This window comes from Ochotona princeps, chromosome 12 (assembly GCF_030435755.1).
Source record: "Ochotona princeps isolate mOchPri1 chromosome 12, mOchPri1.hap1, whole genome shotgun sequence".
NCBI classification, from domain to species: domain Eukaryota; kingdom Metazoa; phylum Chordata; class Mammalia; order Lagomorpha; family Ochotonidae; genus Ochotona; species Ochotona princeps.
In genome coordinates, this window is record NC_080843.1 from 8,267,963 (window position 1) to 8,281,013 (window position 13,051).

A 13,051-nucleotide genomic window follows, 5' to 3' on the forward strand; every position below is an offset into this window, starting at 1 on the left:
TGCAGTTCTTTCATATTGTGCGTTTTCTATCCACTGTCGCAGACCCTCTGGTGGGAAAATTTCAGACAATTTTGTGCCAGACTAAGAGTATCTTTTAATTCACTTCCCCATGGATTTCTTGAAGCATCCTTTCAGTATCCATCCTCCATCCTGTGCTCCGTCGTGGGAAGTGGGAGGTTTGGGAGGCACCTGCTAGTCCCCTTCACACCGGCCACCCAGCCAAGGGAGCAGCTGGGAGACTTCATCTCTAGTACTACCTATTCTCTCTCAAAGTTTCTATCTTATTTAAGTCAGCAGAAAATGAGAGGCAACTCCTTTCAAGGGCCTACTTGTTTCCAGATTCAGCTCGCACCAGATCCCAGCATCTTCCCAAAGCCTGGGGATTCGTGCTTCTTACGGAGGAGGCTTGGAAATCCCTCCCAAGAGGACTCAGTGACAGAAGGCTGGGAGAAGGCTGCTTGGCACTTGGGTTTTAAACAGGAAAAGCGTTTCCATTTCTTACAAGATACTCCAAGTCCACTGCAAAGCAAAAACCGTGAACTGAAGAAGCCACATCACCGTGTGCTCCTCCTAAGAAGCAATTTTCGAGGATTCAGAGATTTCCATGGGAGTGTCCCTTGCCTCTGGAAATGCCACACCCAGGAGAGTCTGCACTGTCCCTGTACCATATTAATTAAGGTGCTTTCCCTTCATGAGTTCTAGGAAAGAGCTAGAATATGAAGGACCTCTTATCAGTGATTGTCACAATATCAACACAATGAAATACATCTGCTGGACTAGCCAGGCACTGCTGACCCCCACCATGCTGGCCAGGGTCACCGGGCTCTGGGAGAACACCATGCTGCCCAGGAACATGAAGAGCATGAGTTAAGGAAAGGCCATCACTGCTTCCACCCACAGGGGTTTTATCCAGTACTGCAGAAACTCAGAAGCCCGTCTCAGGCTGGACTCTCCAGGGCCTTACCTTGGCTTTGAACAGGCCTAAGTGACTCCCCTGGCCGCCCCACTTGGCAGAGATCATGTTTCTAAAAGCAGTCCTAGTTTGAACACCTGGATTCCAAAGTTTAAATACCTCTCCTTTTCCAACAGGCAGCAGGAGGCAAAAATGTCCGTTTTTGGCTTAGCTTTGGCTGGGGCGTGTCCAGGTCCTACAGAACAAGGACGGGCCGCTCTTTCAGACAACACTCTGAGTGGTGATTGTCACCTTTCTCTTCCTGCTCACCTGCCCCTGCAGCTCACCAAGAAAGCTGCTTTTTCTCGCAGATTAAAGGACAAACTTGCACACTGGGGGCAGAGCTCATCTGGTTGATAAGTACAAAGAAATGAGGCAACAATTCTGGCTCATACTGGTTTTTAATTTTTCTCACTTCTCCCCCTTAGACAGGGAACCAAAGGTTCCTTGAACAGAGCTCATGTTAGTGAATGCAGACTTGAGTTTGACTTTCTAGGAATCAGAAACTAAGCAGCACATCCAGTCCCAGCTCATTAGGGTCAAGCGTACGGCTACTGTGCTGTCTCCTGGCAGCAAAACCTGCTCTGGTGTGGAAACACACATGGCCCTTCCACAGCCATAGTGTCCACGAGAGAGGGAAGGCGCGGCGTCCCGCCCTGCACCTGTGGCCCTGCACTCCCCAGCACGGTGTGCCAGAACCCACATGGGAATGTGTCCAACACAGCACAATGGCTACTCGTCCTTTGTACTGAGCAGATAGCTGTCTCCTTACCAACACTTGTGACTCATGTAAAGGAAGAGGATGACTAGAACGTTCTTTCAGTCATTCAGCAAGTGTTAATGGAATACTTGTCATTTATCTGCCATTCTCCTGGGTAGCAGGAATTCAACAGTAAGCAAACTATCTCTGTGAATGGGTGTAAGGAAGAAGTATTTTCAGAACCCCGGGGTCAGGGCCCCCTAAGGCTGGACAGAAGAGGACTGAGGGCTGGAGAAGGGATGTGGGCCAGGCAGAAGGCAGCGTGTGGTTAAGCACAGCATCCATCGGAGGTGCTGGGTGTGTCCGTCGGGAGACGCGGAGAACACCGCCCAGGAGGTAGTGCCAACTCTCCCACTGAATTAAAGACCACAGTGTGTGTTAGCTTTGCACCTGCCTTCACATATGTTTATGTTGCCCTAAAACCGGTTAGAAAAGTTTCAGGATTTAAGCACACCATGGGAATCTCTTTTGTCTGAAAGCAGGGAAGCATGTTCCATTATTCCCACACATCTGTGTATGATATATGTGTACATGCATCCTGCTTTCAGACGAAAGATGGACTCCCAATGAAACTGCTGGACAGGTGTAGACAGTGGGTTGCTGGACTGTCTGATATTGTACCAACAGTGTCAGGGTACACTTAAATAAGAGACTGATAGAATTATGATTCCTTATGAAGGACTGCGCTATTGTAGTAAAATGGGGAAAATCTATTGGGGGTGGGAATTTGGGGAGGAATCCCAGTCTGTATGAAATTGTACCACATAACTCAAAATAGAAATTATATTTAAAAAGGCACACCATGATGCCTTCTTAGCAAACAGGATGATAATATCCACCCACAAACAGGAATGACTTCTCTTGAATGAAAATTGACCTTCAGATAGAACCATCTACTTGAGTACTGAGTATTAATTGCTGATCTGCTTTCCTTATTTGGCAGGAGCCTGGTTTGTCTTCTGAGTTTGATTTTGTTGGTATTTCAGTGCCTGTCGTTCGGCCCCACTCTTAGATCCTCCAGAGGTAAATTGTTCTGGAGAGACGCACTCCTCACTAAGCCTTGGTGATTGCCGCATGTGATTTTCTGTGTGACTATAGAGTGTGGGGTGATTCGGTCTAGTAACTCGACACAAGGCAAGCAAGTTACTCAGTCTGATCTCTAATTTCCAGGATGAACATTTATTTATTTTAAAAGGGAGAGAGAGAAAAACAGCCTGTTTTCAACCGTAGGGATTTTTCCTTCCTGAAATTAAGAGTGTAGTACCCCTTCAGTACGAGTCAAGACACACTTCCAGGGGAAGCCTGGGAGAGTATGTGCGATGAGCGCCCGGCTGGGTACTGAGTTTTCAAAGATACAAAGCCACACAGCCCCATGGGGGACAACATTCACCATCCCAGGCCGAAATCCTGGACACCCCCTTCCACTCAAACCTGCCCCAGTAGTCGAGTCACACTGAGAGAGATGCCCTAAAAAGATGCAAATAGAACATTTACGATATCAGTGATCTTTGCAGTAATTTTTTTTGTAAGATTTATTTATTTTTATTGGAAAGTCAGATATACGGAGAGAAGGAGAGACAGAAAGATCTTCGATCCCTTGGGTCACTCCCCAAGTGGCTATAACAGCCAGAACTGAGTCAATCCAAAGCCAGGAGCTTCTTCCAGGTCTCCCAGTGGGCGCAGGGTCCCAAGGCTTTGGGTCGTCCTCAGCTTCTTTCCCAGGTGACAAGCAGGGAGCTGGGTGGAAGTGGAGCACCAGAACATGAACTGGCACCCATATGGGACCCTGGCACATGCAAGGCGAGGACTTTATCCACTAGGCTACTGCACCAGACCCTGTAGTAAATTTTTGAACTCAAAATATACATATACACTTTTTTTTCATTTTTAAAAAAAATATGTGTTTATTTCCGAGAGTCCCAGAGAAGGGGAGGCAGACAGCTTCCATCCGCTGCCTCGCTCCCCAGACGGCAGCGAGAGCCAGACTGAGGCAGCCTGAAGCCTGAAGCCCGGCTCTCAGCCAGCCCGGCTCTCCAGCCAGCCAGCCCGTCTAGGTGGCAGGGGCCCGAGCACCTGGGCCATTCTGCAGGCTTCCCTGGTGCTCAAGCAGGCAGCTGGCCTGGAAGCAGAAATGCCAGGACTAGAACCAGGACTGCTAGAGGGGCTGCCAGCATCACCTCGAGCCGGATGCCAGGCCCTCACTACACTGTGTGGATGTTTAGCAATGTGCTGAAAAATACATGTTTTTACTTTCAATTAATGTGAAAGTAGCAATTCCCTACCAGAGATTATTTTTGCAAAATGTTTAATTGTACAATCATATTTGATCTGGAATTATAGGGAATGTGCTTCTAGTGCTTAGGTGTGTGCTCCTTGGTGGTCACACGTAAACCAGTCCAGGACCCAGCGTCCCTTTCCGGTAATAGGGCAGGTTTTAATCTTACACTCTCTCCAAAGGTGGTACTAAATCTATCGTTAGAATTTATATTTGCTCTGTGTTTCAAACTTTCCTTTTTCTCGTTTGAGTACAGTCTTACTGATAAATTCTATTTCTCATTCCATGTTACACCAGTCTCTGTGTGTGCTGGCTGCCACTGAATGATAATGTGCTTGTTATTTTACCTGAAGTTCAAATGCAATTTCAGCATAATTAGAGTTCAAAGGCAGCTTCCCTGCTTTCCCAGAGTGTCATGCATTTTAGGTTGACAAACACCCACACAGTTAAAAGCCTCTGACATTTCTCTGGAAATGTGGATTTTCAGTCTTTCCATGAGCTATAACCATAGAGTCAGTTTTACATTTTCCGTAATTAATATCTGTGTGGCATATATTTGTAGGTTCTTACTATTAAGCATTGCCTATTAAACACATCTAGTGCTTTTAGACAGTTGAAGCTAGCGCTATGCCCTGGCTCTGTGTCATCCGTCATCATTGCATGGGTCTGGTGCATGGGTGAGATGTTAGAAATTTGGCTGCGTCTGTAGACAGGCCAGGCTACCATCTTGCTCACTGAAGCACTGTCATAGGGTTCAGGTTAAAAATACAGTCAAGCATATGCTTGCTAAGAGGGAATCTCAACGGAACTTGAACTATGGTTATGCAACAAGGTGGAGGAACCCACCATGGGGGGAGGGTGTGGGTTAGTGGGGGGAGAATCCCAGTTCCTATGAAATTACAACACAATGTAATTAATGAATAAATTCAATAAAAGAAGAAAGTATATGTTAATCAAATTAGGAGAAAGAAGTCAACTAAAACCAGGATTTTCTTCCTTGAAAATCCTAAGAAAAGTGACAAATCTACATGAGAACTGCAAGAAAAAATCAAGCCTTCTGGAAAGATAAGAGAAGCAGACATATTTCTTCTGATCTTGAAATTTCACACACACACACACTAGAATGGCTAGATAACAAACCTAAATCCGTCAACAATATTTACAACAAAAGTGGGTAAGCCAGAACTTTCCAAATTATAGCAATAACAGACAAATCAGTAAGCCGGAGATTTTCATGGCGTTAGTGTCCATGGGAGGAAGCCTGGGTGAGTGGCAGCATCTACTCTCTGAGAGAGACAGAAAACCTTTACTCTGAAGCAAAGCAGTGGAGCCTGTTGGGAGAACCACCCAGGGACAAGAATAACAGGGCACAGAGCAAACCCAGGTAAGATGGAGGGAGAGACAGGGAGGAGTTGGAGATACGAGGTAAGGCAATCCAGACAAAGAAACTGCCATGTTTGATTGCATTGATCTGATTTATCTTGCTGTAACAAGCTAGCTGGCATTGGAAATGTTATTGAGAAAGCAGCTGTATTTGGCTCACGGTTTTGGCAGCAGGTGGTTTTTAAGGTTCGGCCCCTGCTGACAGCATCATGGCAGGTGGTATCCTGGGAGCCACTGAGACCACAGAGATGCTAGAGAGGCAAGTGCCAGGCCTGGCCTCTCACAGGAACTCATTCTCTTGGAACTAACCAAGGGTGTGCCCCCCAGTGACCTAATGATTTCCCACTAGGCTCCAACTCATAGTTTCAAGGGATGGGGTACAGCCAGTGATGCCCTCAGACAAAAGAAAGTGAAGAAGAGGAAATAGAAGTAGAAAATGAAATCAAGAAAGCGATGCAAATGACTCCTAAGAAAATGCTGATGAAAGAAAGGCCACGTGTCTGTCCTTTGAGGCTCCCTGAGCCAGAGCAGAGCGAGCTGGTGCAGCAGGACCAGGCGGCTCTGAAAGAGAAAACACTGGAACCTACGATGCTGGTCCTGGACACATCAACCTGGGAAACACTAACAAGATACTCTGGGTGGATTTCAGAAGTTTAAACTCTAAAGCAAATTATCCTGGCATCTAGTCCAAGCCAGGTCAAGGACATCAGATCATCCTCAAGTGGCAAGACCACATGTCAGAAGAAAACACAATGACACGTCCAGGATACCCTGTGTAGCTCAGATTTTTCATATCCAGAGAAGCAACATTCTTGAAGGGACACAAAAATGGTTACCAAGACACAATCAAGCAGGCACTGTGTCATGCATGGGGCATTGTTCCTGTGGCTCCTTCCTAAAGAAAGAACTCAAACACTTGCAGACAATCCGATAACTCCTGAAATCACTCCAAGACATAGACACCGTAGCAGGTGGTAGATATTACTCTGTAAACATAGTGTCCAGTGGGCTTGGTGCAGTAGCCTGGCAGCCAAAGTCCTTGTCTCACATGCACCGGGATCCCATATGGGCGCCGGTTCTAATCCTAGCAGCTCCACTTCCCATCCAGCTCCCTGCTTGTACCCTGGGAAAGCAGTCGAGGACGGCCCAGAGCCTTGGGACCCTGCACCAGTGTGGGAGACCTGGAAGAAGCTCCTGGCTTCGGATCGGCGCAGCTGCGGCCACCACGGTCACTTGGGGAGTGAATCATCAGACCGAAGATCTTCCTCTCTGTCTCTCCTCCCCTCTGTATATCTGACTTTGTGATAAAAACAAATCTTTTTTTAAAAAGACAAAGTTTTTCAAAATCCACATGAGCCATCCAAGTAGTGTATTCTTTTTGTCCTTCAAGCTTAAATAGCTGTGCAGTTTGAATTGATGTTCCAGGCTCTGGAATTCTGTGTTAAAGTGCACAATTCTGGAAATATCTTCCAAATTCAAAGTTTAAAGCTTCAGAGTGTTCTCTCTGTGGTGTTTGAACATATAAATTTAACAATTGTTAAATGGTTTCCTGGTAGTGTTGAGTGTTTTAGCTTTATAAACAACCACCGAAAAAGTTTATTTTCAACTTTGTCTTTTTTTAAGGTGAACCCTATTTGAATGTGTCACTTGTAAACTTTTAAAAATAGTTCTAGATACATGTTTTACAGACAGAAAGAGTACTATTTGCTGGCTCCTTACATAGCTGTAATTGATGACTTTAGATCTGAAGTCACCAGCTGAACCTTGTGTGTTTTGGTCCGTGTTTCAGGCACTTGTCAGCTTCTGTCAGAGCCACGAGAGGGCGCTGCAGAGCAGTGTAACACTTAGATCCTTGTGTTTGGATCATGCTTTGCCGAAAGAATGCTCAGCCTTGATTATGATGTGTCTGGGTGAGGGTCTTTTTGGGCTGAATCTGTTTGGAGTTCTCTGTCCTTCCTCAATTTGGCTTGCCCTTCTGTTCCCCGAGTCTGGGAAGTTCTCCTTTACAATTTCGTTAAACACCTCCGGCAATTCTCATTTTCTTTCCACACCTTCCAGAATTCCTATAATTCTGATCTTCGACTTTTTGATGGTGTCTTTCATTTCTTGTATGGAAGTCTTGGTTTTGATCAGATTTTCTTCCAGGTATTTTATTGGTTGTGTGTCCTCGTTTTGATTATCTCCGTCGGCTGATGCTCTTTGCTCTGCAGCATTCATTCTGTTGGTAAAACTTACTACCGTGTTTTTCATTTACGAAATTTCATGTTGGACCTGCTTAATTTCTGTGATAATGTTATGTTTAATTCCTTGAGCTCTTCCCAACGCTTCTTGTTGTGTCTGAAGGGTTTCATGGGTTTTTTTTAATATTACTTATCTGGTAGCTTATATTCCTTATCTGATAGACTTGTTACACGAGAAAGCAACATGCACCCCAATGTTCGTTGCAGCACAATCAACAGTAGCAAAAACATGGAAACAACCTAAATGCCCATTAACAGAGGACTGGAAATAAAAAACTGTGGTTCATCTACACTGTGGAGTACTACTCGGCTGCTAAAAAAAAAATGAGACACAATACTTTGTGGGCAAATGGACCAAACTAGAGACCATTATGCTAAGGGAAATAAGCCAATGCCCAAAGGTCAGATAGCATATGTTTGCTCTAATATAAGATAATATGATGTCAAATCTAGGGATATTACATGTGAATCTTATTCTGTGTCACTTCATGCTTGCCTGTACCTTCTCTAATTAAATCTTGTGATGTAATTCATTAATCAACCATCCATAAGAGATTGATTGTTTATAATCACCTGAGATGGTCAGTGTCCCTATTATCACTGTTATTGGTACTACCCACAAATAACAAAGATCTTGTCCTCATTGCACCGACACTGGGGCCCTGGGATACAAGAATGGACTCACAACAAAATGATTGACATTCTGCTACATGGTTGGGAGACACTCCAGTGGCAGCATGATGGACTTGGGAAAATTCACGAAAGACACCCATGGTGGGACTGGAGAGGAAGGAACTTGGGGGAGGGGGAAGAGAGACCCCAGCACCAAATAAACTGTATCAAAAAAAAGGAACGCTTCAGCCTCACCCAAGAGAAATCAATGAGGGGACAACTACTCTGTCGTAGTGGGCCTTATTATTAGGAAAAAGAACAGCTAAAACATATATCTAAATAACTGTCTGCGGCATCAAGCTGATGTCCTTTCTCTTCGGAAGACCTTCCGAAGCTGACTGTGAGATTCTCTACTGTAGTATTTATTTCATTTACTGCTGCTACTGCTACTTAGAGTAATTGTTCTTTCTAGCCATGTCCATTTGTACACTGGGGTTGTTACGGTGTTTATTTACAATTGTTTGCAGACTGAGGTTCTGTGGCTTTGCATCTAGGTCTGTTCTAGGTCTGTTGTGCTTGAGTTCCCAGTAGCCCCTGCCTGCATTGTTCCCCGCCCTCCATTTTGCACCTGTGTTTTTGTACCAATTCACTTGCCTACATGTGTGCCTCCTGTTTCATCTGGCACCTACTGTTGCCTTTCCTATGGAAATCTTACCCATCCTTCAAAAGCCAACACAACTTGTACTCTTACTGAAGTCATTGTTAACTATGCTGGACATACTCTTCTCCCCTGCTGTGCTTCACAAACAGCTTTGTGCTTTCCCAACCAGTCTCCAGCACTCTTCCCTCCAGAACTCATGTGTCTTAACCCTGGGATTAACTCCAGATGAGGAACCCAGAACTCAACTCCCTCTTTTGCGTCTATCTCCAGGGTCCACTACATCAATTCTGAGCCCATAAATCTAATTCAATGTGTCGTTCAAAGCATCCTGCATCCATTGTGACCTCTGTTCTGTGTACTGCAGTGATACTTCCTGCTTAGTGTACTGGCAGTCCCTCTAGGGGCACTCATCTCTGTTCTGTCTCTGCTTTCTTCTGCCCACTTGGGTTCCGTGTGCACATGTCATTAGTCTAACTTCTGCTGGCAGTCAGACAAACAGAACTGAGCTCAGTCAAGAAGATCAAGCTGCCCATTTGAGGGTGTCTTACGAGATTCTTGTGATTTATATTAAGACTTCTGCATTTCCTTTTTGCTTAGTTCTCTTCTCTGGAGTAATTGTATCATTGCCACTTGGCAGAGACCCTAAGCACCCGTCAATTGTGTCCTTATGCCTGAAGACCCTGCCACTCCCACACCTGACACTCAGATTAGACTTAGGTGAGAGCCAAGAACCGGCCGCAGTCACAGTGTGGAGTAGGGAGTGTTGTGCTGAGCAGCGGCAGGTGAGGGGTCTGGCACGAGTTTCAGCCCTAAATTCTCTGGAAGCAGATAAGCTTGTTCACATGAAGAATGGTATTCTTACCAGTGAGTCATAGCCCGGGTGTCTCCCTCAGTGTCACGTGCAGCCCCACAAGTGTGTGTGTGTGGTTCCCCCAAATGAAATAGAGAAAAGAGCATTAAGGAATAGCATCAAGCATGTGAGGAAGCTTTGTGAAAAGCATTCACATTGGTGATGGGATCATGTCATGCATTTAAGCGTTTGTCTAGTTATGGCTTGTTAGTATCCCCAGACTAAAGCCACACTCTTATCATTTTCAGCTTCGCAAGTCTGTTTTCAGCATCAGGGCAAGGAACCTTCTGGAAAAGGAGACGGCAGTCACTAAAATTTTAAGGTAACACCAGCAAGCATTGATATGTATTTAGACACATAAATGGGGTTATATTAAAAAATGTCTTAAAAAGTAAACTATATTCCTTGACCTTACCAAGTACTTTCTATTAGGAAGTACATTTGAGTATGGATGTGTTTATAAGGAATGTCAAAATGATGCGCGTCTTTCGTGAAAGTAATATCTTATTAGCTCAATAGGCCACTTACTCTCTTTTTATGGATTTAAATGTAAATTGTAAACATCTACAAGAGGTAAAAATGTCAAAACGGATTTTACCTCTATCATATCTAAAGGAGAAATCATAATCTAAAAGAAAAAATGTGACAGGGTAAGCTTTTTGTGAAGTGTGGTTTATTCTTCTAGCCATAACTTACTAAAAAGTTGCCAAGAGTACAAAGCAGACCCATCTTACAGTATTGAAGAGAAGATTTAAATTTAATGCTACTTCCTATAATATGCCTTGTAATGAAGAGTTAATTAAGAAAATTAACCTACCTATTTAAGAGTATCTTATCAGACTGTTAGGATAGGATATATGGGTATAAAAAGCATACACATTTGGAACATTGAAAGGAAATATTACACCAACGTGCATAAAGGACACAGCTAAGCTGTGGGCGCTCAGGTGGGGTGACTGCCAAGGTGAGCAGTGGACAGGATCATCCCGGGAAGCCTTCTGGAAAAGTAGAGCAAGTGGAAGGAGCTGGATTCCCGTCTGCCTGAGTCCTGTTTATAAGTAAACATTCAAGCATTTTTCCCAGAACGTACATGACGGTAACTCAGAAACCTAACGAAATAAAACTAAGTGCATATAATTTTGAAAATGGTTTTTACTTTACAACACTCTCTGAAATTGTGTGCAAAAGAAAGCTCTTATTTGGTTAAGACTGTCTACCTGGAATTTCCTACACTGGCTGACAGCCGTGCCTGGAGTTGGATATGGGTTGGGATAGCTCTTAGAACATGAGAATTAAGATTTCTGGGGCTTGTGTTATCGCTACAGAATATGGTAGGGCAAACACAAAAGGTCATGTTGACATGAACAATCTGCCTCCTCTTTAAGGTCGGCTCTGGTCCTTCCATCCTGATCCTACAGCGAGCTTTCTCAGGAGGCTGACCTTGAACACCTTTCGGCACGTCCTGATCCTCAGGGCAGCCATAGCCACACCACACAAGTCTGTGACTGGGCGTTTCCAAAACACCACCCACACCCAAAGAAGAACCCTCTCCCTCAAACCATATATAGTTCAGATGAATGTGTTGGGTGGAAGCCAACCAGGAGGTTGTCTATCTGGACAAGTAAACTCCTGATCATGGAGTTGGGGGAGAGCTTGTGATCTCATGTTCAAAGGGATCCTCTTCCCCAAATGTCCATCTTCCAACTGAAACTTGGTCATCCACAGCACGCCAGCACAGTGTGCAGTAGACATCTTGGCAAGCAGGAAGCTCCAACCTGCAGAGTATGTTAGAGAAAGCTGTGGGACGCACAGAAACCAACCTGTTTCTGCATCAGCATTTTTCATGTGCACTGCTGTGCCTACTGCTTTCCTCAAAAGACATTTTGGAAAATAGACATGAATTCTGATTGTATCTAAATACTCCGTGATGAAAAAGCAGAAGCAGCTTGTTTTTTCCAGTGTGTGCGGCCGTGCAGGTGACTCTCTCGGCACACGCAGCCACCCATGGTGCGAGCCCCAAGACACATTCAGAGAGGATGGCTGGGAGAGGATGTTCCACTCCCTAAATCCTAACATCCAGCATTGCTCTCGGATTGCCGGTGTCCAGCTCCACTCCAGCAGGCTTCTTTTCAACCGCCAACAACCTTTTTGGTGTATCATAAGAAATAAAAACAAATGACAGTGTGCTTTCCAAAGCATCGCTGAAGCTTTCTCTCATTCAAAGCCCTGAAATTGAGAAAAAATGCATTCAGCAAGGCTGAGTGAATAGGGAAATGTCAAAGTGAAATAATTAAATGGTTCACATTATTTTAGAAGAGTTCCATCCTGTTATGGTTTGCAGGAGGGCCTCATTAACGGGGTATTATCTTCATAGCCTTTCTTGTAGCCTTTCTCTCTCTGTCCAGCATTTTCATTTCAGTGTTGGGCTTTGTGGTGTCATTGTCTTGGTTGTGTATATTAATAAGTTTTCAAAGATCTAAGGCCAGTCTTCAGCTGAGTGCTACTTGCTGCAAAGCATGTCCTCAGTGGAGTGTGCGGAACTAACTTTATCCTTATTTTGAAAGAATCCTTTTTATCGCCTCTTTTTTTAAAATTTTTTTACATTTTATTATTATTATTATTATTTTATGATACAATTCCATAAGCTCCTGGCATTTCCCTTATCCCCTCCCCAATTCCCTCCCCCCCAGTTCCTCTGTATCATTACTAAAATATAGTTCTTCATATGCAGTTATATGTCCATCATTGCAGGCATGGACAATGACAGAGAGTCCAGCATCCTATTGTCAAGATATAGTGAACACTTTCATTGTAATCCCATCTTTCTCTGGAAGCAGAAATGCATACTACATTGTGTCCTCACATCTGGATGTTAGTCTCCATTTCACAGCTACTGTACATCCCCTCAAATGAAAAGTCAAAATACAAAATCAACAATAGAAAGAAAAACAGAAATGTACAATGCCATGAAGTTAAATGACATGTTACTAGATGTCCATTACACGGCTACTATACATCCCCTTAAATAAAGAGCCACAAAATAAAATCAACATCAGGGAGAAAAAAGAAATTAACAACATCAAGAAGTTAAATAACATACTACTAAATGACTAACGTGTAGCTGTAGAAATGAAAATCAAGAACCTTCTTGCAGAAAATGATGCTGCCGTATGATCTATGAGTCATTGAATGGTTTAATCAGAAGAAAATGTTGTGAAGAGATGAAACTAATGGAAAACAACAAAACCCATGCGATATAGTTTCCGCTGATTTTTGTTGGTGAAGTGTGTCTCTTCTAGATAATAAATAGACGGGTTT

General features: G+C 44.0%; 1 protein-coding gene across 2 annotated transcripts in view; it reads left to right on the forward strand.

The window, feature by feature from the left end:
- The window catches only part of NALCN (sodium leak channel, non-selective), a 258,521-nt gene that overhangs the window by 187,753 nt on the left and 57,717 nt on the right, over positions 1-13,051 (forward strand). For both annotated transcript variants that reach the window (XM_004577371.4, XM_058670621.1), the window contains one exon: positions 9,982-10,055. In XM_004577371.4, the coding sequence (XP_004577428.2) occupies positions 9,982-10,055 (74 nt within the window). The remainder of the gene's footprint in view (positions 1-9,981; positions 10,056-13,051) is intronic.